This window comes from Pseudopodoces humilis, chromosome 3 (assembly GCF_049639895.1).
Source record: "Pseudopodoces humilis isolate 2021_Gansu_Grassland_sample_001 chromosome 3, ASM4963989v1, whole genome shotgun sequence".
NCBI classification, from domain to species: Eukaryota; Metazoa; Chordata; class Aves; order Passeriformes; family Paridae; genus Pseudopodoces; species Pseudopodoces humilis.
Genome location: NC_142202.1, coordinates 65042181 through 65068204, shown reverse-complemented (window position 1 = coordinate 65068204; position 26024 = coordinate 65042181). Strand labels below are relative to the sequence as shown.

The 26024-nt window shown below is 40.6% G+C and overlaps 2 protein-coding genes across 2 annotated transcripts in view; one reads left to right on the top strand and one right to left on the bottom strand.

Annotated features, from left to right (window-relative positions):
• Positions 1 to 26024, bottom strand: part of MCM9 (minichromosome maintenance 9 homologous recombination repair factor) — a 48319-nt gene that overhangs the window by 17441 nt on the left and 4854 nt on the right. Inside the window, exons 3-7 of the mRNA XM_005518313.3 lie at positions 25707 to 26023; positions 23969 to 24050; positions 22833 to 23033; positions 20643 to 20768; positions 19242 to 19361 (exon numbers count right to left, since the gene is read on the bottom strand). Coding sequence (XP_005518370.2) covers positions 19242 to 19361; positions 20643 to 20768; positions 22833 to 23033; positions 23969 to 24050; positions 25707 to 26023 — 846 coding nt within the window. The remainder of the gene's footprint in view (positions 1 to 19241; positions 19362 to 20642; positions 20769 to 22832; positions 23034 to 23968; positions 24051 to 25706; position 26024) is intronic.
• Positions 361 to 10832, top strand: ASF1A (anti-silencing function 1A histone chaperone). Its single transcript, XM_005518312.2, has 4 exons — positions 361 to 638; positions 4438 to 4553; positions 8909 to 9085; positions 10275 to 10832. Exons 1-4 carry the CDS (start codon positions 530 to 532, stop codon positions 10485 to 10487), a joined length of 615 nt encoding a protein of 204 aa, XP_005518369.1. The 5' UTR covers positions 361 to 529; the 3' UTR covers positions 10488 to 10832.

Below are 26024 nucleotides of genomic sequence, written 5' to 3'. Positions count from 1 at the left end.
CCTATAAATCAGAGAAGCAGATGTTCCGCGGCTCCCTCAAACTCGCCTGGATCATCTCCCGCCTTGGCCCCGCCCCTGGCCCCGCCCCTGATCGGCCCCGCCCTCGGCGCGTTGGCGGTTGCCGGCGGCCGTTGCCGGCGCGCGCCGGGCGGGGGCGCTGCGGCGGGGGCGGCGCGGGGCGGGCGCGCGCGGAGGCCGCTCTGGCCGGCGCTCGGTGCCCGCCGTGCCCGCGGAGGGAGGGCCCTCGCCCGGCGAGCGGCCAATCCGGGCGGGCGCTGGCGGCGAGCAGGGGCAGAATGGGCTGTAGTTGAGCGAAATAGGGAAAGCGGCGAACAGTGTGGAGCGTTCCCGGTGTAAATAAAAGGGGGGGGCGGAAAAAAAAAAAAAAAAAAGTTTGTGGAAGTCGCCGCCCTGCAGCCTCGCTCGGGCAGCGGCGCGGGGGCTTGTGCGGTGCGGGAGCCCGGCACGGAGGACTTTAGTGCGCGGCGTTAACACGCTCTGCCTATTGTTTGTGTTTTTTTTCCAAAATATGGCAAAGGTTCAGGTGAACAATGTAGTGGTGTTGGATAATCCTTCTCCTTTCTACAATCCTTTCCAGTTCGAAATCACATTCGAGTGCATAGAGGACCTGTCTGAAGGTGAGTAAAATTTTTCTCCCCGATACGGATTTTGCAACCCCGGGCTCTGAGCTCGGGGCATTGAAGGCTTAAACTTTGCACAGGCCTGCGCCTACAATTTAACAGTCTCTCCACCTCGGCCGCATCGCCGTGCCGAGCCGAGGGGATGTGCCGGGCGGGCGAGGGGATGTGCCGCTCCCGCCGAACCCGGAGCCGGGGAAAGTTGGCGGCGTCCGCCCGCTCTGGGCGCCGAGCCGGGCCCGCCGCCTCTCCCCGCCATCGGCGAGGCGGCGAGCTGCCGCAAGTTGCGAGGAACTTGTTAGAGTGGAGGTAGCCATGTTGCCAGCTTTGTGTGTGCGTGGGGGGAGCGAGCGGGAGAGAGGAGGGTTGAACCGGGCTCGGCGGCCGCGCATCCCCGCGGGCACACGGGATGCTGCGCGTTTAGCGCGGCCGGTACTCGGAGCGCGGAAAACGCTCCGCGGGGATGCGTTTCGCTGGCCTCGTGCTCCATTTTAATACTATTAAAAAAAATTAAAAAAAAAATAAAAAAAATTTTAAATCACGGTGGGAGGCAGGGGTGGGCTGGCTGGATGGCCCCGCGTGCTCGCAGTAGGCAGCCGCGGTAGGTGCGCGGGGCCGGGGGCACAGCTTGGAGGGGAGCGCTGGCTGCGGGAGCCCCGCCGGGGGGGAGGGGGCCGCCTGCCTGCCACTATTTTTGGAAGTCACTCGAAAGTTACCGGCAGCCACCAGCGGGTGGGGGGCGGCCCCAGCCTTGCCACCGCACGGGGACCCCCGTCCTGAGCCGGGGCCGCCGCCGCCGCGTTCCCGCCGCGCTCCCGCCTTCCCCCAGTGCCGGGCGGGCCGCGAGCCGCCCTCGCCCCGGCCGCGCTCCGCAGCGCCGCCCCCCGGCCGGCCGCGGGACGCGCCCCGAGAGGCCGCGCGTCGCCCCGCGGGCGGGAGTTTCGAACGGCTCGGGGCGAGGGAGGGAATGCGGGGCACTCCAGCCCGCCGGCGGGCCGGGGTGCCGCTGCTGCCCCGGGAGCAGGAGGAGGCCGCCCGCCTGCGAGCGGGAGAGGACACTGCCTGGCCGGCAGTCGGCGGAGCCCAGCGCCGCCTGGTCGCCAGAGAGCCCCGCAGGCGGAGGGGCGAGGGCAAGGCTGAGGAGAAGGGGAGTTGCGTACTGTCCTGGCTAAGGTGCCTTGGCAGGCTCGCTATCGCTGCGGTTTAGCTCGCTTCACCCTGCCTGCCTCTGCAGCAGCGCGTACTCGTGCGTGCCGGCGGGATGGTGACAGCGCGGGGAGGGAGGAAGGGAGGGACGGGCGCCGTGGCGGGAACTTCAGAGGAAGTCTCGCCTGAGCCAGGGTTTCCTCTAGGCCTCCGCCGCCTGTCTCCTGCTCCTGCAGTAGCTGGAGCTGTGCTCCTTGCCCGTCGCCACGTTGCTGGCTGGATCTCGCCGGTCAGCCTGGCCCCATCCGAGGTGCTGTATCGGACCCCCTCCGTGGCAACTGCTATGGCAGGTGGCAGTGCCAATCACAGCGGCTCCGTGCAAGATATTAGGCTTTTCCTTCCAGTTGTGTACAGCTGTATGTGATGTGCTTCTCACACTCAGGATTTATGTTAAGAGTTAATCCTGGACAGTCGTGATGAGAAGAATTATAGATGGTCCAGTGCAGAATTCTCAGCTCCTTTCCCCCACGGACATGTAAGGTAGACTATAGGTTATATTAGGGATGAGTGCTGCTATCTTATACATTTAAAAATAAGATTAAACACAGCCATTGTATACTTGATGAAAAGTCATTGCCTTAGCTTTTCTGTGCTAATACGTCTGTTTACTGTGCTGTTTTCAGCCCATTCTATGCAATGCTGATCATAAAATTAAATCCATGAACTCCAGCTCTCTCTTAAAGTTGTTGGTCTGTATCAACATACTTAAATAATATTTAAAATCTATTTTTAAAAAGTCTCGTTTTAGTACTAAATATTATGAGTTGTTTAGAATAAGTTTTATACTGTTCTCCTAGAATAATGGCACAGAATAGTATGTTAGCCTTAAGCAGTTTAGCCTAAAAGGCCTCACTTCTTGTAAGTAGTAATTTGTCCTCAGATGCAGACAAGAAAGTTCCTTAACTATCCTGGATGAGTACCCTGCAATATTGGCAACAGCTAGTACTTCAAGCTTAAAAAGTAAATAAAACCTCTGATACAGTACCTGGGAAACTGCACTGTGTTTTACAGAGGAGTAAAATCCCTTCCCAAGCCCTGTTTATTATGATAGTTAAACCCGCAAAACCTGCACTGATAGTAAACAAAATAGGCAAGAAAATTTCACTAATGAGGAAAGAGAGTTGCAGTCTTAAAGCAGTCAAATTCTGTTCAAGTGCTGTTTTTTGTTTTTTTTTTTTTCTGTGTTTAAATTCCATTTCTGCATCTAGAAACCATGAGGCAGACCTTTGGATTTTGCCGAGTGTACTAATCAAGTTAATGTAATAGCTTACAGGTTTGTGCTTTTGCAAAGGCAATCAGTGCATTGTTCACAAGGGGGAAAAAAAAATATACCATGTAAATTTTTAAGGTATAGTTCTGAAACAACAGCTTAATTAAGAAAAGAAGTGTTATAGTTTTTTGTAATGGTGGTCTTTTTTTTTCCCTCGATTTAAAAACCCCAAAATCTGTCTTGCAAGATTAGTTTCAGATGTGAGTAATACTGCTTTTGAATCAAAAAGGGAAGGTGAAAAGCTGACCCAGGAAGAGCTAATTTGTAATTTCTACTTGAAAACATCTGTGGGGGAGAGGCTGAGTTAGAAAAAACTGAATTGTAATAAATGTTGGGGTTTAGTGCTTGGCTTTAGGAAGCAAAGTGCTACACTGTTGTTTTTGGGTTTTTTCCTATAATTCCATTTCATGATGTAGATAAGATCCAAGCATCACTATCTTGAAGAATATGGTCTGGTCATGCTATCACAATTTTATGTACTTCTGGATAACACAAGTGACACATGAAGTGTAACTTTTCTCTAAAAAATCCTTGTTCTGTTTCTCTGTTTCTGCTGCATCTCTTCTGTATTTTTCTTTTTATCCTTTTTATTCTTGGATTTCTCAGCCTCCTTTGGACTGAATTCTTTTGGGATCCTCCCTCGTGGGGAGCCCTGCTTATCTCAGTTCTTATGATTCGAAGAATCATTCATAATCGTAATCATTCATATTATATGAAATTCAGTGTTTTTCTGGATCTTATAACTAAGTATCAGAAACAAGGGCACACACTCTGTATTCCAGGCTCCAACATGAAGGAATGAGGGCATACAGTTAGTGTGCCTGGAGCTTGCTTACCCAGTGGCTTTCTTACTCAACTAGCTACTGTCCACGATCTGTGTGTAATTTAAGCTGTGAGGTGTCTATGTAGAAGGTGGGAATTTTGGTTTTGGGAGGTTAGTTGGTATTCAAGGATGTGATGATTCATAGGCATCATCCCTCTGCTGCAGCCATTCTGACAGACTTTGAGAAGATGCTCAATATGGGTCCCAATTAGTAAAATTAGTAAAAGGGCCTTGTTCTCTGTATAAAATTTGAAAATTAACCTCACTTTGAAAATAGAGGGATTCCTGTGGTACAATTGGCTAGAAAGTGAGATGATCTGGTTCATGAGGACAGGGTCAGGCATTAGTAAATTTCTCTAAGACAGGTCCTTGTTGTTTTAGGCTTGTTGCCAAAGAAGTAATTTTAGGCTATGCAAAACTGTAGATTGGCAAGAGTGGAAGATCCCTAACTCCAATGATAAATAATGTTTGTTTTTCTTTCTTTTTTTTTTTTTATGTAGATTTGGAATGGAAAATAATTTATGTGGGTTCAGCTGAAAGTGAAGAGTATGATCAGGTGTTAGACTCGGTTTTAGTTGGACCTGTTCCTGCAGGCAGACACATGTTTGTATTTCAGGTAAGTTTGATTTAACCGTTTCTAAAAGATTTTTATAATTGTAAATTATAATATCCCTAATTTGTTTAGGGATAACTGCATCAAACTAAGTGGCACTTGAAAAATAATGGTAAAAAAAAATTATTGCACTGTTCTTGAGCTTGTACTTCTTACCCCTGATATTTCTTGGTTATATTTTTTGTGGTATCAATAATAACTGATAAAAGCACAGTTCCCATAGCTACTGATAATTTTAACCAGTCTGGTTCATAATCAGCAGTGCCATATGCCTGGTTTACACCAGCACCATCAGGCTTACCTCTTCTGCTGCTGGTGGCAATTTCAGACAATTAAGAGAACTAGGTTAATGTAGACAACACCTTCAGATGATCAGGCCAACAAACAAATTGTAAAACTCAGCCAGAACAATCAAGAAGTTTGTTTGGCAGAACGCATGTTCAACTGTGATGTTTGGCTAAGCATGCTAAATCATAACAAAATACAGTGATTTCTAAAATAAAAGATAGAAATTCAGTGGTAAATGGGAGGTATTTAGGACACAAAGGTGTAGGTCAAGACTGTGCAAAAAAGTCTAGAGCATGTGACAGTCCTATAAAATACTGCTGGTTAAAGCCAAAAGTTAATAAGGAATAACGAAGGAAAAGAAAACAGGAAAAGAACAACACTAAGATGGCTCACTGGCCTAGTCTTCCTTCTGTTTTAACTCAGTGAGAGGAAAGGGGGGAAGACTTGAAGTGGACTTGCCTGAATTCTTACAGAAGCTTTCTTTTGTTTGGGATAATTTACTTAGTGGTGGCGAAGTTTTTTTGTTCATTTTTTTTATTCAAAACTATAATTTTTACTATAACACATTTTATACTATTAAATACTAGAATTTGTCTTGTAAACTGACAACAAAATTGATTGGAAGAAAAATCAGATAGGAACAGAGTATGTCTTATTGTATAAGAACTCTGCTATTTTCTCAAATACTATAAATTCACTTAACTAATGACAAACACATGCTGAAGCATGAGCATTAAAAATCCCCAAAGTGCTAATGAATGCACTCCCTTATTTCTCATGGTTACTGTAACTGGTTTAAAATAATATCAGCATTTGTGAGGCATCCTGATTAATCCTGTCAGTTCCAGGAAAGGTAGTTTATTTATCATTTTGGGGGTGTTTGTTTGTTTATTCTGGGCTTTTTTGTTTTGGTTTTTTCCTTACAAGATGGGCTTAAAGAATAGGATTAGACTGGAAGTTGCAGCATTTATCAACCACATACATGCAAATCAGGGCTGAAACATTTCCGTTTGGTTTTGGAGCCAGGCCTAATTTTTCCTTGCTACAAATAAAGCAGATGTGTAACAAATGCATCATTTATTAACAGTTTTTCCATTATCAAGCAGTTATAGCTTATGGCATTAATTGGCCAGAAACAGGTGATCCTCTATTGCTCTCAGCGGGGCTACCTTGCACTTGTACATGGGAAAATCAGCTGGCATTTACATTTCTAATTTAAAAGATGCATTGTTCTCAATCAAAGGTCCAAAGATTCCTTGTTGATGGTGATAGGAAGGAACAAGAAGTAGGTGCCTGAAAGAGGCATATTTTGTCTGTATTATTGGGCAGGTCTCAAATTTACTGGTCGCGCAGTTTCTGTAGAATGGACTCAGTGCTTGTGTCATGGTTATAAATGACACTACAGCTAAATTAGGAGGAGATGTGTAGAGATTTTGCTTAGATTGGCGTAGGTCCTGTAAGAGATTCCTTCTGTTAAAATATCTTTTGTATTTCTTATGGAAGTATGGTTGGGTCTGAGTATATTACACTTCAAAGGCTCTGGATTTCAGGTGAGGGTAGGACTGAGCTCATGTGTACGCAGGAGACCACCAAAACCCGAAGCGCTGCAAGAAGCCTTTGCTGATGACTGAAGCAATTATATTCACCAAGCTGAAGTGGCCTGGGATACGGAGAAAACAAGCAAGGGAAGGCAAGAATGGGGCAAAGCATAGAGCTGCAGGAGGCATGTGATACAAAGAAAAGAGATTGTGTTCGTGGGGAGTAGCATAAGGAAAGGACCTTTGCAGAGGAGTATAAAATTTTCAGATAATCTGCTGTAGATTTTTCTAGATGAGAAAATGGCTGAAATAGCAACTAAAATGGAGTACCACACAGATAGATTACCAAGGATGATAAAAACACCTTAGATGAAAAAAAGATGCGTATCAGGTTGGGAATTCAGCCTTATAGAAAGATGGACGATTACTGTAAAAGAGTTTCAATAGTAAAGGCCCACAGCTTGGCCTATTTGTTTCTAAATGCCAAGATATATGTAGTGAAACCTGATTCCTTCTCAGTTCTCTTAGGAATTTGTAATAAAATCACAGAAACTTCTTTTTGAGCATATAAGCACATGAATAATTTATTATCCTTAAGTGGGCATATAACTTTTGCTACCTGTTCTGCAGTAATAGCTAGGTGAATAAATATCATGCAGAAAATCAAGATAATTCAAGGTAACATATATATGGGCTGATTTCATAACGTAATATAAGTAATTTATAGCATATGACATACTAAGACAGCGATTGTTTATGCAAAAACTAATCTACTGCCTCTGCCCACCAAGCATTCCAAGCTCTTTTTTTTTTTTCTTCCACCTGTATATGATCTTTGGCTCCTGAGTAATTAAGAGGCTTAAAAAAACAGGAAGTTGAAAATTTGAGAAAACTGTTTTAAACAGTTCTCAGTGTCTTTCATGCAGCAAAACAATGCTTGAGAGATAAGCAGGATTAGAACAGAGTATTTATTTGGGTTCAGAACTGTGTTATAGGATATTCCAAGACAGAAAATGACAGTGGGAACCTGGAAAAAACTATGATCCTATATTAGAATGTGAGTTGAGTTTAATGAGGAGTTAAATGGAACATAGTATTTCTGTTGCCCATTACTGTGGAATTCAAAGTGATCAGATAGTTCTGGGCACTGTTAGAACAAGACTACTGAATTAATGATGTAATCTGTATGGCAGTACTTGTGATTTCTTCAAGATTCTGCATTTTTTCTGTTCCTTGGCCATCTTTTCTGTTCCCCTATGCTAGTTGTAAAGCCATTCAGCCATTTTCTACTTCCTTCAGGGCTGGAGGAGCATGAGTTCTACCTGATTCCTGGTTTCTTCTCCTCCCTGTGGTGTATTTCTACCTGAGAGGTCTGACTCATCTAATTCTTCTGCAAAGTTCCTACAAGCTTCTCACAAAAAGCTAGAGTGGTTTGAAGGCTTAGAATTGAAGTGGCAAAGTGTAGAAGCCAATGCCGCATGAGCAGCAGCTCCCAGATTTCACCAGGCTGGAGCATATAAGTACTACAGAAAAGCAGAGATGAGAGGGACAACAGGAATTAATTCCATTCATCATCTGTCATTAGGGAAGGTTTGTTACACCCAAACCATCTGAACATACATTACTAATACCAACTGGTTCTCACAACATGGGTGTTCATTGTTGACTTCAGATCTTCATGTGGACTTGTAAATATGAAGCTGTTTTACTGTGCCTGGATTGCTGTTACTTTAAATCCTGCAGCAGAATCAGGCATCACATTTTATCAACAGATGTGGTAGTTAGGAGGCGTTTTAAGGGACTGATGTGAGCCACATTTTAGGAGGCAAATTTTATTGATAAGTAACTGCAGAGCCATGGTATGCAAGGACATTGAGGAAGATTGTATCAGTTGCTTATTAATTAGGTTTGCATAGTGGCTGAAAATGTTCAGGTGTCTTGGAGAGGTGATGCATTTAACTGCATAAATTTTAACAAACATAGGTATTAAGAATGAAGCCAGAGAAATTACTTTGTTTCTTCCCTAGAAATCTGGAACTGCACAAACCGTACCACAGCTGATCCCTTTTCTTGCTGAAGTATAATTTGCAAACTAGTTTTAAGGATTTAGTCTTGTTAAGAGCACACATACAGACCAATTAAACCTTGAGGAGGGTGTGTGAGAAAATAAGCTTGCTCTACTAAATTACCAAGATGGGCTGGAGAACCATGGCACTGTAGAACTGGAGTGATGTTGGTATTCCTGTTTGAACAACGGTTCAGCTGATCATATATTTAAAAAGAGTTTTGGATCAAACCTGGCCAATCACCTGTGAGAAATGTCACCAAACAATTTTACTGTATTCCAGTTTTGTTGTTAGAGGGTGGTGTTCTAAATCTAGGGCAGATGTTGTGAAAGCAGTGTATTTTCTGGTTAACTTGAACAATTTTAAATATAGTCACTTCTTAGCTGCTGAAACACACTACTTGAGATTGCCCTGCTAGGTAGACATGTGCTATCAATTTTAATTTATCTTTCCCTTTCACATTTAGGCTGATGCACCTAACCCAGGGCTTATTCCAGATGCAGATGCAGTAGGTGTAACTGTTGTGCTAATTACATGCACTTACCGAGGTCAAGAATTTATTAGAGTCGGCTACTATGTAAACAATGAATATACTGAAACAGAACTGAGAGAGAATCCACCAGTAAAGCCAGATTTTTCTAAGGTAAGGCATGTTTTGTTTTAGTCATGTATCAGAGGTATGCTTATAGAAAGAGGTTTCTAAAAATAATAGTGAGGTTTGAGTGAGGATCATACCCAAACTTTAAGAATTTAATCTTTCTTCTTTATTTCTTTAATTTAAAACATAACTTATTTGTTATGTTGGTTGTCAATGCCAAAATGGTGACTCCCTTTAAGCACTTGAATTTAGAAAACCTAGAACTACTTGGTCTTCATTCTTTGTTTATATAAAAAGCTAGCTTTGCTGCTGTGGAAGAGAACACCAAAAGCTATCATATATTTGTATACAGAGTCCGTGATGTGAGTTGGGGACAAAATGGAAATGCAGAAGTAGAAGGTTATTAGTGTGATTGATTAATTATTGGGTAATAAGCTCTACTAGGTTCTAAAAAAGAAATGGCCTTTTTAGTTTGCAAAAGGGGTCAGGAAATATTTAATGAGAGTACACTTTCTTGGAAAATAAAATTGACAAAGCAAACCTTTCCTGTGATCAGTCTTAACTGTCATAGTGAGTATCCACTGGCACTAAGTTGCCATCCTCCAGGTAACTATACATAATCTTTCACCCCTTTTCACAATAAAATCAGGAAGTTTTTTGGGGTTTTTTGTTTTTTTAATACATAAATGCAACATGTTTTCCAACGAAAATGAAGGCCAGCCATGAGAATAACATAGATGACTAATCATGTCCACTAAAACGTTAGTAGATAAATCCTCTTAGTGAAATCAGTCCAAAGTTTGGCAGTTTAAGGATAAGGTTCTAATTGTAAATGAAGATGAGAAGTTGATGGAATTGATAGGTATTGCAAATACCATAAAGTTGATGCAAAATTTGCCTAAGTACTGTGGTTTGCAAAATCCTTGTGGGGGTAGAAGTTATTTGCTTTACTGAAAGCTGGATAAAATAATAAACACTTGCACTTTACTTGTGGATCTCTTTCACAGCCTTGACCTTGTGGAACAGTTAAAATGTTCTCTTGAGAAAGTGGTTGTTTTGCTGAGCAGGGTATTAGGGAAAATGAGAAAGTGTTCTGTAAGCACATTCCTGATCCACAGGTAGTAGCTGTAGATTCACATTGATGTTAATTCCCTTTTTAAACTAATTGTTTTAGGCATATGAACTCCAGTTGGAGAAGTACACATTACAATCCATATATTTTCTTCTTTCCCAGCTTCAAAGGAATATTTTGGCATCTAATCCCAGAGTCACAAGATTCCACATTAATTGGGAGGACAACACTGAAAAACTGGAAGATGCAGAGAGCAGTAACCCAAACCTACAGTCCTTGCTTTCCACAGATGCATTACCTTCAGCATCAAAGGGGTGGTCAACATCAGAAAATTCACTAAATGTTATGTTAGAATCTCATATGGACTGCATGTGACTAACCACCATCCTTTTGGTACTGTATATGTGTTAAACTGTAAAAACAACCAGAACTATTTCCCTCGAGTTCCATAAGTGCATAGTTGAAGCAATGTGAAGAACTTGTTTTAAAACATCCTGTAGAAAGTTTATAAAAAAACAAAACCAAAAAACCCAACAAACAAACAGTATTTGAGGAGATTGTGAAATATAAATACAACTATTTTTAAGTAATTGCCTTTTTTTTCTAATGTGTTATTCTATGTGGTCTAAACCAAACCTGATTAAAGTATATGTATTCTCTCCCCTCCCCCCTTACTTTGTAAGCACTATTAAAAGCTTAAAAACAGTTCAAAAGTTAAAACATTCAGGCAAAATGAAGGAATAATGCCATGTCCTCATCACTGCTATCCAGATTGCCAAATATAAAGTGCCCTTTAATAGCATCTTAAGAACAAAACTGTCATTAGATGAAGTGCAAAGAAAAAAAGTGTCTCTTAATAACAAACAAAGAAGTCCAAAAATCTCCTTTTGCTCTGAAAGCAAACAGCACAGTATAATTTTAGGTGCAAGCTTCTTTTCCTTTCAAGGCACATACTTGTTACTTAAAGCCTGCAATTTGAGATTTACCATCTGCTATCTTGGATTTTAGGACTTTTTTTTTTTTTTTTAAATCTCCTGCTGCTGCTTTTTAGTCAAACTATGGTTTTGTTCAGGACAGTGTTTCATGTATATTGGGGTGCGTAACTCAGGAAAGAGCCCTTTTTCAGCCACCCTAATACCATACCCAAGTTGTTGGAAGGATGCAAGCAAGTACTAGAAGATTCTAAACCTCAGAAGCAATAGTGTGAATATCCCAAATATACTCTTCTGCAAGATTATGGATCACTACTGGTTAGTATGTTTACTTTCAGGCATGCTTTATTGTCGTCTTTTTCAGTAGTAGTAAGGAATTAGGTTGTTTTCTTTCAGTTTTTTGAAACACCTGGAATTTTAAACTTCTGTTTTCTTTCTAACCTTTAAGGCAGTCCTAGTCACTGGTATAAACTCTGTTGTGGCAGGCATGACACAGTCAAAAATACATTACTTGCCCTCAAGCTCTTGCAGTGAGACATCCCTATTACCTGAGGCATTCTTGAAAATAAAAGGAACTGAGCAGTAACCTGTAAAGACTTAAGACAGTATTACAACACTTAAGAATTTAGTTATTACTTTCAATCCTCATTGGCTATATTTATATTTACTGTTCCTGTATGTGCATTTAAATTGTAATCTGTCATGCCAGATTACAGGAATATAGTTCTGCTGTTTACTAGTCACTGCCCACGTTATGAACCCTTGTAGGTTCTGGGCCCTTCAAAAAAAAGGTAGATTTCATGATGATTAACAGTGTAGCTCTGAATAAAAATAGAATGCTTGCTGGTTTCTTCTGCATTCTCTAATGGTGATGAAGATGTCCTAGACAGTGCTTCTGTCTTTCCATATCATTAGTGAAATTGCCTGCATTTCAAATACGTGTTTTTTAAACTGGAAAGGAATGACCCAATCCAAATGTTTTTCCTGTATGGAAGCTCAGCAGTACTTATATAGGGTAGATGAATGAATTAATGAAATCCATTAATATTTGGAGGCCTAGTTCTGATATGTGCTCTTAACAATCTCTCTTTAATTGTTTAAAGTGATAATCAGAAATCTAAAAATATTAATACTCATCAGTATGACTTAACACAAAGAACTGAGTGTTCCCTGAACTAGCAGTCACTTCACTTAAGGCTGAAATTCTGTAAACTTTATCTTTGATTTTCAATTATATTGCAACTTTTAGGTCTGCAGTGACATTTTGAGATTTTTCATGCACTTTATGTTCTATTTATAAGTCTGTTTAAGATATCTCCTAAATCTAAGCATGTAAATAATTTGGTTACCTGCTGAAGGATTGACAGGCTTGTGAAGTATGCTTTGAATTAAGGTTACTGTAGTAGTGTCTCAAACTTTTGCCTCTGTTGAATATTCAAATGAAAACATGATCCAAGTACAAGCTGTAACCAGAATCCATCCACTGGTAGCATGAAGGCGTTTTAGAAGCACATGCCACAAAGTGATGGAAGCAAACCATTATTGCTGCTATTGCAAATCCAATTGCAAAATTTAGTCAACAAAGCGATGTCACCCAGCAAACCAGTTAATTCAGAGGAATGGAAAAGTGAAGTTCTGTTGTCAGTCTAAAAAGTCATGTGTGCATGAGTACTTGGGTGCAATAAATGTCAGGCTTGACTGTGTCAGAATGCTGCAGTAGAGTTTGTCACCACTTTACCTGATTGACTGTGCTTGGTAAAAATTGGAGATGAACAACCCTACCTCATAATCTTTGCAAGATAAATGGGATTTCTATGCCTTTTGAGAAGGCTGGGTGCCTCAGGTCTTAGCAGTCCATACACCCTGCCTTCTGAGTATTTCCTGATAAAATCAGCCTCCAGAGACATAGAGTTTGAGGAATCAATTTCCAATTCCCCAGAGACTTCAGGCAATATCACAGCACAGACTTAGTGGTATTAAATGATAGACTGCATGTAGAGCATCTGTAAAGACGTGTCCCTGATCTCTGAACGTTTTAGAACAGCAGGTCTGTGCACATGACACAGCCAACCAGTGCTGACATCATAGCCATTACCATTTCAAGGTTGAGGATGTATTCACCTTACCACAAACCTTTACTTGCAGAGGCCACCAAGATGCAAAGGAATCCTACAGATTCTGCTGATGGGACTGGTGGTGTATCTCACTGTGTTTTCATCTCAGACAGGCAGACCATTAGAAGACTGTCAGAATGCTTATCAGAGGTTATTCATTTACAAAGAAGTAATTGGATCAGACAAGGTAACATGGATGAAAAAATGTGTGTGGTTTTTATGTCTAGGTTGAAAAAAAGTTGTCCCTCAGCTTACAGTCACTGATTTATTCAGGCATCAACTTCAATGTGAATTACTGCAACACTTAAATTTGAAGGAATGGCTCTAGCTCCATCAAAATGGGTACTAGTGAAATTTAATGTTTCCAGTGGCTTTACAAAGCTCCACTGAAAAAGCCAACCCTCACTACCAATCTTCAACAATGAAACAACTTGGAACTTCACTACACTAACCACAGTAACTTAGTTTATGGCGTACCAGACACTCTATTCTTGCTATGGGAGTGACAAAGTCACAAAGAAATCTGGTGATCTGACAGTCCATTATTTTCTTTGGACTGCCTCAGCTGTTGGTTTTCTGGAAGTCAGTTCAGACTGAAAGGTAGGCACTTGCAGCTAGACTGATTGTCCACCGACACCTGAAAATGCTAGTGGGAAGGAAAAAGGAAAAGCCCCAAACATGCTCCTAGCAAACCCTCATTTATCAGAGATAAAAAAGGGCAAAGTTAACATCTGGCTTCTGTCTGGACTGCTGCAGATCCTTCACATACCTAACTACCCTACTCCTTATCCATAGCACAGTGGTCTGCAAGAGTACAGATTATGTAATTTATTTTGAGAGCCACAGAAGTTTGGTCAGGAGATAATGGGTTAATTGTTGCTGTTACCCCCTGGATGGGGGGGCTCTGCTAAATTCCAGCCAGGAAGATGCAGCAGAACTGACAACTGTGTGTAAAGGCTGGCAGTTCCTCAGGCCCTCCTGTTTCTGTTTCCAATTATAGTTCTGCTTCTTAAAAGCTGGTCTGGTAGTGTGTGATATCAGAGCAGGGCTGGAGAAGATGGATGGAGGGCTTTTTCCTTGATTTTTGGTCTAGGCAAAAATGATAAAAGGAAGACCCAGCTAGAGGCACTAGGAAGGCTTTCTTAAAGGCAAACCTGAGGCTTCGACATGGAACTTAGAGGGCCATTTCAGGAGAAGATGGAGGGAGGATACACTTAAAACAATTCCAGCTTTAGGTAATGCAGTTTTGGAGACATGGCTGGGTACTCACTGACCATGACTGCAGACCCAAGAGAAGGTCAGAGGAAGGATGTGTCTGTGCTACACCAGATGCAAGAGACAACAGCTACATGTTCCCAGCAGTGTTAAGAACTGGCTGAACTGAACTGGCAGAAACTTTTATGGAGTTTTTTGGTCTCCTTCCAAAACTCCCTTGCCCCATGAAATAAGGAGGCCAGCCTTTCAAAATAAGGGTATCCTCTAGTTCATCCTATCTCAGTAGGAGAGTGGGGCAAACCTACACTTATATAAACTGGAAAGAAGGAGGGACTTCACAGTATGGTAACGGAAATGCTGAAGACATCTCTTACCCATGCAAAAATCACTGCTTGAAATGCCTGCCATTTCAACAGCAGGATGAAAAAGTCTGATGAAGGTTGGCCTGGAGGTGTTAGAAGTGTGTAAGACCTGAAACCTTCAACCAATATGACAGGATATTGCTTCTGCAGTAATTCCTATCCAACCTAACTATGGGCCTTCAGATATGAAGATGTTTGAAAAAACCAAATTTTTTGAAGACAGGCATCTCTTTGGCTAAATAATCTCTGTCCTGCAGGTAGTCAAGGTAAGCTCTCTCAGGACAAAGCCATTTTGGAAAAGCATTATTCAGAAGAAATTAAGGGAACTAAAGAAGAGATAGGACATTGTTACAGATAGGGTATGTCTGACTATTTTATTACAGTTTCAAATTTCATTCCTTTGACAAGTTTAGTAGACTTCCTATAGAGCTAAGGCCTTTCCAACTTGAGGCCCAGCTGTTTAAGGAACAGCCAGTGAAGCCATGATCTCAAGAAAATATTTTCAGGTTACATACTGATAGAAAATACTTCAAGTTCACGTACAATTTTAAATATTCAGGAAAACAATCCCATGGTAGAAGTGATGATCAGGGAACAGTAGCCTAAAGGCTGCATCTGTATTAATAACTTTATCAGGAACAGGGTATGAATCCATGGTGGAAAATGGTTTCCTGGCACTACTTTGACTTATATGAACTAGGGAAGGCACAGGGACAGCTTGGAGATCTACACAGAGGGAAAAGTATCTCCAGTTTCAGCATCTTGGATACCTCAGGATACTGACACCATGTACTCTATTTATAACCACAGCTGGATGGCTCATGTCAATGACTTCGGATTGGTTTCTAATGGATCAGAAAAGACACAGCTGTTAGCACCTGAAGCCTGCCTACCAGGGGAAAGCTTAGTCTGAGGGAAAAGAGGTGGATTCCCCTTGAGTCAGTTCCCTTTAATGAAAATAAAGGAAATCAGTAGCAAACTGCTGTTGGCATGATATGGACAGTGTTAGATATGGAAAATACCAGCAAAAAGGCAGTACTTGTAAGGTTCTGCAGAGGCTCTAAGAGGAGAGGCCAGAAAGGGTGCAAGTCACACAGCTCAGAAAGGCATATTATACAGAACTGGAGAGCTGGAGAAACAGCTGATACTCTCCCAGATTTTTAGGCAAGCTGTTCTAAATACAGTTCACAAAATTCTTTAAGCAATCCATCTGTGGAGGGATGCAACACCAAACAAAATTTTCAGAAATGTGAACAGTCAAATATGCACTAGCTAGCAGCAGAGTGACTCTGGCCTGGATGTCCACGAGCTCCAGACTTACCAGCAGCTGGCATGCATTGGTTCCTGTTGCACACCACCAGATCACTGCAAATCTCAAGCTCCAGAGGTAAATGAAATATTTTCTTACTAGTGATTATCTCATCCAAATATACATAAGCAGCACTGTGCCTCTGGGGACTGCAAAACAGTTTCTTGAACTCAGTAGTAAGGTGAGAATCCCCAGAGAGATCTTGTTAAGCCTTCCTAAGTCTCTATCTTTATGGAAAACTGTGTATCAATTTCTAAAAATAAAAGGTAGCTGAATGACTCCCTGTGATTCTCAGAGAGACAAGTCAGGGAGAATGAACTGGGCCTGTAAAAAAAACAGTGTAGACAGAGCAAAACAGTGGGACAGATGGTTCCCCCATCTTTCATTTGCAGATCACGAAGTCCTACAGTGGTCAAAGAAATTTTTTGCCATTGAGTTGTTGTGTGTGGGCTGGTCTGCCTGCAAACTGTCATTAAAGAGATGTGGGAGGAACAAATCCTGGTTCCTCATATAAGTTCTAAACTTGTAGAGAATTTGCAACAGAAAATTTCTGCTAAGTGTTTGCAAGAAAGGCAACTTAATAAAAAAGTAAGCTCAGAAACTTATTCACTGAGTGGAGGTAAAGTTGTTTTTTTCAAAGCAGAGAACAAATTACTTGCCATTTGTAAGGGCTGTTTGCAGCAAGCATGCAACTTGAGCGGGTGGGTGAGATTGAAAGATGAAGGTCTTCCAAACCTTCAGCAAGAAAACAGAGTTTTATCCTGGGCTGCACCTTCTGAATCAGGTAAACAGCACAGACTTTGTTTAGAAAGTGCAGGGGAAGGCAGGAACCTGATTGAAAGGACCAACCAACAGCAAACAAAGCTGCAGGAGTTAGGTCACTGTTTTCTGAAATTCTGCAAGCCAATTCCAGTCACGTCTGTATGGGTTAATGGGGCACATGATACTGTAGGGGCACAAAGTATCACAGTGGATCTCGGAGCATGTGATACCTAAGGTAGACCAGGAAAGAAAGAATTTTGGCACAAGGAGAATGTTAATGACCTAATACGCTGTCCTGGTACAAATAAATGCTTGTAGAGAAAACCAAGTAAAACTGGTATGACAACAGTTTGGGATGCAGAATTCTAATTCAATGCTTATAAAAGAGCTGGTGTACTAAAAGAGTACCAGATGGGTAAAGGGAACAAGGTATGTCAGTGCACACAGAGTCTTACTAAAGGCTAGTTAAATACCTTATTCAGGGTTTACTCAATCTCAGGTGTGTCTTTTGGCTTAGAGCCAGCAATTAAATGCAATTCAGACTGCTTTTTATAAACAGTAAGGAGCTAGCTGAAAGTGAACTTAGAGATTTAATATTCATACACTGGAAGAAAGAATGTGCCTTAGGACTGTCCTCTCATGGGAAAGCAGAAACTGGTAATTCAAAGTGTTAAATTATGATAAGCAAAGTAAAGCAGTGCTATAGTTCTCCAAACTAATTTGAAGCTTCTGCCCAGAAAGGAAGTTGACAAAAATCAGTGTTAGGTACAGCTAGCTACAAGAGATTCCTAAGACACTCCTTGCATGGGAAAGGCAAAGAAAATAGTAATTCAAACAGCATCCAAACTCCTGGTCTAGAAATTAATACTTTCGTCTAGCAGTTCTAGCCATGGAAAGGTTTCCTGAAATTAAACTAGGGTTAATAAGATTCCTTGCTAGGCACTCAGGTTTCTTCAGGACATAACAGTCCTGAACAACTCTAAAGTAGAAATTTGGTGCTGCTGTCAGAATTTAGAAAAAGGGACTGAGAGAGAAGGGTTTTTTTTAAAAGTAAGGAATATTTAAGTGAAATATAGATGATCTAAAGGTGCAAGACAAACCTTTCATGAGATGAAAGTTCATCTCCACACATCATTAGTGCACATACACCACAGTAAACCTATAAACTGCAATATTTGTTTTCAGGGAAATGTCTTTGAACCTAGCAATCATGGCTGAACTGGAAATCAGGTCATATGGAAGGTGAAGCATGGGAGGGAGGCATGGTGAAGAAGGCAACAGCAACATCAGAGACTGAGAGCAACTGACACAGGAAATCACTATTTACAAAAATGGGCAAAGTCACATTGAAATACATGGCAAAATTTCACTCCAGGTCACTGCAAGTGCCCTAGCAAATCTGAAATTATCAGACTTCTCAATTTTTGTTCACAGAACAAAGTGGAGAAAAGATTATATTAAACAAAATTTTCTCTCTGGCTTCTCTTCAGACCTTTTTGTTAACAGTTTGAATGGAAAGCCAGGTGCATATGTTTTTCATAACAAGTTCCCTGCACACAGGAGTGTATGTTCCACTTCCACGAATATGGAAGATTCAGTACATACATAGCTGTGGAATTGGGGAAGATTTATCCTTTGGTTCTCCCATGTACAAATAATGCTGTTTCCCAGACATAAAATGATAAGCAACTCTCTAAGAAATATTCAAGTTACACATGCTAGCTGAGACACTGGGATTTGACCTTAATTATTTTGTCATTTTGAACATACATGTAGCATATTCATTTGTTAAATAAATAAAGTTATTGGAAGAGGTAATCTGACCCTGTACATTGTCCCCAGAAGAGTTTGCAAAGATGCCTGAGAGCAGAGCCAGCTGAGACATACCTAAATTTAACAAAAGGAAGAGAAAAGAAGAAAAAAAGAAGAAAAAACCCACTTGCTCTCTGAAACCATCTTAAAACCATCTTCATGTGTAAGAAATAATTCCTCAACACAGGAGTGAATTTCCAGAAAGCAAACAGAAATCAAACTGGCACCCAGACAGAACACAGAACAGAAAAGGAGATTATCTGTTCAGGAGAAACCAAATGATGCTAGCTCATCACACAGCATGAGCTCTGGAAAGATGTCATATTTTCCATAGCTTGAACATGCTAAAAATACAGGTCCAGATCACTCTCCACTAGCAAAGCACTGAGAGGTGCCTCTGGATGAGGCTTGTCAGGTTTCCTGCTAGAAGCTCATCACTGTCCTTCATGGATACAAAGGGATAGGACCACAGAGAGTCAGATCAGTCCTCATATGCCTCCACAGCAGGTCTCTACTTCAACTGTGCTCATAACAACTTGAGCACGTATGTTCACATATGCAGAAGGCTTCAATATAAACATACTCGGGTGAAGAGATAACCTTACAGCTGAAGAAGCACATACCTGCACTTGTAGATCCAATTCCTGCTGTAAGCACAGAGCGTGGCATAATCTTAACTGCATACTTGAGGAACTGAGATTTCCCTGTACCTGGATCTCCAACCAACAGAAGATGGGATTCACCTTGGGGGAAAACAGTGATGTAGGAGTACAATTCATATACAGACCAACATCAACACAAAAATGCTCAGATTAAATAATGAAATAATGCTTGTCATATTCACTTAAAATTTAGCACTATATATACACATTAAAATATCTATTTCTCCACTCTTTATTTGGTGTGATACATTGTTTAATAAAGTAATCTAGACACAAATATTTACAATGAAGTATTTATGAATATTGAAGTATTTATGAATTATGAAGTATTATGAAGTATTAGCAGGTTTTGACATGCTGCTTGTAATATGACTTCTTACATTTTAGAATGCTCATTTCTCAGACTCAGCTCATTCTTGAACATGAAACAGAAGGATACCAGGTTTTAGTTACCATTCAACTATTCGGTTATTTAAATTATTGCAAAATGGACTAATAAAATCAGCATGTTGTTTTGCTTAATTAATTTTTTGCCAACAGCTACCCAACTTTGTAATTTCATAACAATGAAATTACCGAAGTAAATAATTTGGCTGCTACAATCTCAGTGAAGTGCTCTGAATTTTTTTCAACATTTTCTACAAAATACAACCTCAATTCAAATATGAAGTGTATAATTTTATTCAGCTGTTGGAGCATTTAGAAAATACTGTATTTGTATACAGAGACATACTTTTCAAAATTATTATGACCTTCATAGATTATGACCTGTGTACCACCTGGCACATGGCATATTTGCCATGTAATAACAACAGAAGGAGAATCAGCAGGCAGGTAACTTGGAGTTACAAGACTAAGTGAGATGTGCTGACAATCACAGATGGAAAAGTCTGGCATTAGGAAGTAAAATGAATCCTTTCATTTTTCCTTTTAATGTACTATAGTGATCTGCATTAAGGAAACATTAAGATTCCATCCTTTGATGCCAAATACTGCTGGGAATATTCTACTAGAAATAATTTCAAAATGTCACTTATACAATAAAAAGTGAGATGTTTTAGATAAAACAGCTGCCTTTAATATTCTACCTAATGGAAAGCTGAAAGTCTGCTTCTATTGGGTTTTATTTGGGAAAAATTAAAACAAAAAGAGGAAGTCTAGACACCCACTTTAACTTGTCTGAGATTTTGGAAGAATAGTCACAATTGATTAAAACTTACTCTCACTCAAGAAAATGGGATGATTATGCTTCCAAGTTCTTACTGGTTTGATTTTGGAAGGGTGGGGCAGGGGGATGTAGGTGAGCACAGGGATGGGAAAGATTGTTATAAAGGATGTGGTACTGTTAGAAACAATACAAACCTCTGGTTCGAGTTCCAGCAGCATCAGTCCTCTGCACACCACCAGCAAGCACCATGGCTACAGCTAGCTTCACCAGGTACAATCCAAAAACTTGAGGACATAAGCTAGCCAAAATTTCATTCCTCCCTAAAACAGGAGCAAAAATGGCACTCAGCGGAGTTAAAACTTAGTTTCCCATGGACTCACATGTACACTGACAAATAATTTGGGCAAGAAGAGTAGGGTAGGAAGGAGATCTTGATTTTTTTTTTTCTTTGAATAGGACCCAGAGCAACTGTTTGGTCCAAACTTCCTTCACTATAGAGAAGTTAGGTAAGTCACAATCACAAGCAGCAAAGCCAATTCTATTGCAATATAAGGAATGTATGGTGTGGATAGCAAGATAAAAGGCACTAATGAAATGCCATCATGCAAATTCTTTTGTTCCACATTTACAAGTGTAGAAGCTGTGAAACCTAGAATTTTACAGATTCCAAAATATCCCCTTGAAAACTGGTGTGTAGTTGTCATGCTGATGGTGTGGAAGATATGTAACAGGATTAATTCTGTCCTTTGAGAGTCTGACACTACCAGCACATAAGGGGTCTCAGGTTATATGCCATGTGCTACTTCCATTGCTAGGGAATAAAAGAGAGTGACCCATTTTGAAAGCTTAACTTTGTGTTTTAAATTTAGATGCACGTACATGGTACTGGCAAAATATAGGCACCTAATGGATGGCTTAAGGTATACGTGTTTCATTTGGAGGTCTTCTGAAGGAATTAACACATCTTTGTCCATACAAAATTGGAATTTTAAGAATGTTGTTCAACCATGCACAGTACAAGATTTAACTCCAGTTAGGACTTAACATTATTACACAACTGACAAAAAATGCAGTAGTAGCTGTCATTATCTCTTGAAAAGCAGTACAGGTACACACACATTCTGTGGCCTCAGACTCCTTAGTCAGATTTGATCTCTGCCCTCAATTTCAACTCAAATTCAGATAAACAGCCTGAAACAGACATCTTGGGCAGTCAGGGTCCTTCTAATTTCCACCTCAACTTTCTTGTAGCCACTTTGTATTTATTTATTCAGACTGGGTAATATTACATAAAATCACACTGTTCCCTGCAGGCTTCCAAAAATTGTCCTGAGAATGAAAGATTAAAAGGGACTTTCAAACAAGATCCAGAGTTACTTTCTGAACAGTTCTAACGAGAGTGATAAGAAATATTCTCATTCCAAACAGCAGAAGGAACAAATGTTATCATTCCAAACAGCAGGTAGCTAGTAATTAGGCTGCTTGCCAGGAAATGCAGTTCTGAAGAATCTTTGACATTGACGGGATCTACACTTTCTTACTATGAGTGGGCTCATCTGAGGGAGGTTCCCACCTGCTTTTCCTCCTTTTTGTCTTTAAAGAAGAGAGACTAAGCCTTTTCCAGGATTTTACGAGACAGAATGTCAGCCTAATAAAGTTCAGTGATGGAGACCCTAAAGAGTCCATTGAGCTCCTTGCAAGAGTTGAGGAGAAGGCATTCAGATTATGAAGAGGGACAGAGTTCCTTCCAGACAGAACTTCTGGTAATTCCAAGGTGGTTGACTGTGGACCATGATAAGTTTAGGACCCACCATACTGAACACTGACTCTTCTGGAAGCCGGTGTGAATTGAGAGGCTCCCCTGCACCTAACTCAAGGGCCTAGGCATCCAAGAATTGTGTGAAAGATAGGATGTGCTGATCCCTATGGTAAAGATTCAGGGCTTAATTTGGGATGCAGAGACAGTGTGTCAGCTCTCGCCCCAGAGGGAACAGCTGTGCTGACTAAAGGCAGAGCTGGTCCACACTATTTCTTCCAAGAAGTATGCTTCTTCTTTCTTGATTATAAAACACTTGTCTTTTTTTTTTTTTTTTTTCCCTCTGATACTTACATCGTTTCTCATTTCTTGTTAATAAATGTTCCAAGAAAGACTTCAATAGAAAGTTCAAAGAATGAAGATCAATGAAGTAGGTTTGGTACTTCCTTCCACCCCCAGTAGTATTAAAGTAAGAATTTCACATTCTTGTACTGGAAAAAATATATTCTTGATGAATGGGTGAAGAGATAGGATAATAGGGGGAAAATGTGTTCAGTCACTGTATTTTCACTCCTAATTTCATCTCTATCCAATCAAGTGCCTTACTTAAAAGCTTTCAACTACTAACCTGCTAAGGGATCATTCCTATGCCTTTCCCAGAAGTCTTCAAATTCCTTGCGAACTTCTTCATCAATTACAACCCCTGCTAGCTGCTCATTGTTGACTTTAATATAGTTGGCTTTTAAAACAAGCTCCAAGTCACAACGTGCACCCTCATGGAAAGGTTTCCACCTCTGCATTACCACTCCATACACTGTGATGTCATCTCCTAGAGGTAACAGCAAAAAATTAGAAAAATAACATCTGACTTGAGACATGCAGACACTTCAGCTAGCTGTAATGCACAACAATGTAATCTAGATCCTGTGTTATGGTTAATAAGGTTAAAAAAAAAATCTAACAACGAAAAGCAAAACTTCCTGCAGTAACTGGAAGTCTAAAACATAGATAAGGTAAACTGCTTAAGTCTGTGGTAGGAAGTTGTTATGTCTTTCCACCTCTGTTTAAGGGAGGTGAAGTCTTAAAGATATATCTCTTCTTTTAGAAGAGAAGAATTCCTGGTAAACTGTAGAAGCTCTTTCAATTAGATTGATTATACAAAAAAAAACTCGTCAAAACTTATTTGGCTTCTGGTAACCTTTGTGATGAACCCCATAATCACTTGTTAACATTCTGAGTAGAGCATTCTTCTGAAAAAGTACAACCACAAATTAATTTCTTACGGAAATGTACCTATCTGAGAACTTTTAGTCTACTCTTCATTCGTCCTCCTGCCAATTGGTTTCTGCTTTGAATGCCAAGTAGTTTTCCCCACCTGCAGTACTCCTTAAATAGGAGGTCAGGTTTCCTGGCTCTCCAAACCTATGGAGGGACACTTCATGCTGTGTGACCCAATCTCCTGGGGAGGTTTTACACTTGTTCTACACTAATAATATTTAATGTATTTTCTGTATGTCACAACACATTACTTATCGAAACTGATCTGTCAAACATTCAGGATGTAACCTGAGGGTGGCACGACATTTTCTAGAATGATCATCAGCTGCCACGCTAACCTTCAGCCTGAAACAGCAACGTGACAGATGAACACACCTCGTTTGAGGAACCCCCAACACTGACAGCCACGTGAAAGAGATTCATCTCAAATGGAAAACTGAAAGTGCTTGTGGGTACAAACATAGGTAATTTATGCTGTATCCTCACCAGACTTGCAACTGTCCACCAAATCATCTTCCAGAACAACCACCATGCAACGAGGAATGCTTCCAACAGACAGCCTCTGAACCTAGGTGATGGGGACAAAAAGCACTTCTCAAAAATTGCACCTCTCAAAAGCCTTTAATTTACAGATGCTCTGACCTATGGCCCTTTCCTGTAACTGAGGTCAGTTCCTGCTTTTTATCACAAAACTTGCAGTAAGGATGCCAATGCTGCCCTGAATTTAACAATGAAAGTTTAATGCTGATATTAATGGAAATGGAATTGGGTATTAAATTAGCAGGAGGTGATCAGTGCTGGGAGATCTTGTGTGATTTCAATATCCTGCTAAAGAAATTTCACTAAAAGAGGTCATTTAGAAGACCTGATCTTTTTTCTTTTTTTTTAATTATAATCTGTGTTATTACTAGATACTTCTTTGATTGGTAAAGTTGACTTTGGGTACTGAAGGATGTGCATGGGTTAGATAACCCTTCACTGAAATAGATACTGAGAGAATATTCTCTGTATCTGGTATTAAACCATGACTTGACAGTCTGAGATTAAGTTTACACCTAGGTGTCAAGGATTAAATAAAAAACCAAGAAAGCCCAAATATATACTGACAAATGTGCCAATAATTCTTGTAATTCTTTTTATTTTCTCCAGGGCAAAGTCTGTGCAATCTTGTCACTGTTAATTTCCAAACACGAATCTTTCCATTTACACTTAGAGCTTGCAATAGTTTTGAGAGTATCCACTGCACAAGAAAACAGTCAGAAGTACCATTTCATTCTGCAGCACAGGTCATACATGCTAGAATTCTAAATGTATTCTCTCTCTGGTACCTAGGAAGGTTAATTCACCCTTGTGTATTATCTAAATGGCCACAGGCAGCTCACATCACGGTCAGTACTGATGACACATGCACAGTTATTTGCAGAGCTCAGTAGGAAACACAAGGGAAATTCACTCCTAGTTTAACTTTATTGTTTTTAATGAGCCCATGTTGCTGAAAATCCTTCCTACCAGCGGGATCTGTGTAACACAGTATAACAAAATATATGTTATAGATATTTCCCATATGTCAGAAACAATCATTACATGTTCATGCAATATGGCACTTATTTCCCAGAAAGTTTTATTCCCTGACTTTTTTTGGTATTCTGAACTTTCAAGACCTTCATTTCTAACTTCCTATGTTTCTCCTCCACCTTGTCTGTACTTCCACCCAGGGCTACCATCAGAAAACAAACACAAATTCTGTATGCAGGTTCTGTGAGGATCACATATGCAATAATTGTTGAGTTCAATATTGGCTGAAGGGAAGTACATTTGCAGACACCATGTATTGACCACACTGCACAGCTATAGCTGGCCCTGGCCAACATTGGGCTAGTTTTAGTCCTCAGAACCAGTGTTGAACATCAGCACCATGCACAGCAGTGCTTAAAGAAACAATGCACACTTGGTGTTACAGGGATTCAACATAGAATGGAATTTCATCTATGAAAATTTCATTATTCACTAAGCACTGGTGTTTCATAAAGTATCAAGTGGAATTACCCAGTAACAGAAGTATGGTCTACATGTTGGCTTAATGTTTAATTCTTTGACAGGAAATCTCTCACCAGTGGGTTATCTGGCTTCTTTCAGCCTTCTCAGGCATTTGTTTTAAACAACAGTAGACACCTATATTTTAATAACTTCCCCTTTTGTCTATGTTTATTTTTTTTTTCCTTACCTGTTCCTGAATTTTGATTTCTTGATAGTCCCTGCAGCAGGTAGGAGAGGAAGTTGTTCCAGAGAGACACATGAACTTGGTTGAGTTGCAGCCCTCTTCATTGAGACAGGCTGCTGGACGACAGAATGCATAGCACTGCTCAAAGTCAGCCTTGACAGCAAACACGTGCTTGCACTTGTTGCAGATGTAACTCCGCTCAAACTCCAAAACCTTCACCGAACTGGTACGTATGACAGTCCCGGTAACAGACAAAAAGTGTCCCACATCCTTGGATTTAGGAATGTGCTCTCGAGTCAGCTCTGGGCAAACAGGCAAACC

Bases quoted from the DNA above. Each gene is read 5' to 3' on its own strand.
- ASF1A (XM_005518312.2), top strand. From the start codon at position 530: ATGGCAAAGGTTCAGGTGAACAATGTAGTGGTGTTGGATAATCCTTCT. The intron at 4,554-8,908 runs GTAAGTTTGATT...TTTCACATTTAG, and splicing joins GACACATGTTTGTATTTCAG to GCTGATGCACCTAACCCAGG. The intron at 9,086-10,274 runs GTAAGGCATGTT...CTTCTTTCCCAG, and splicing joins TAAAGCCAGATTTTTCTAAG to CTTCAAAGGAATATTTTGGC.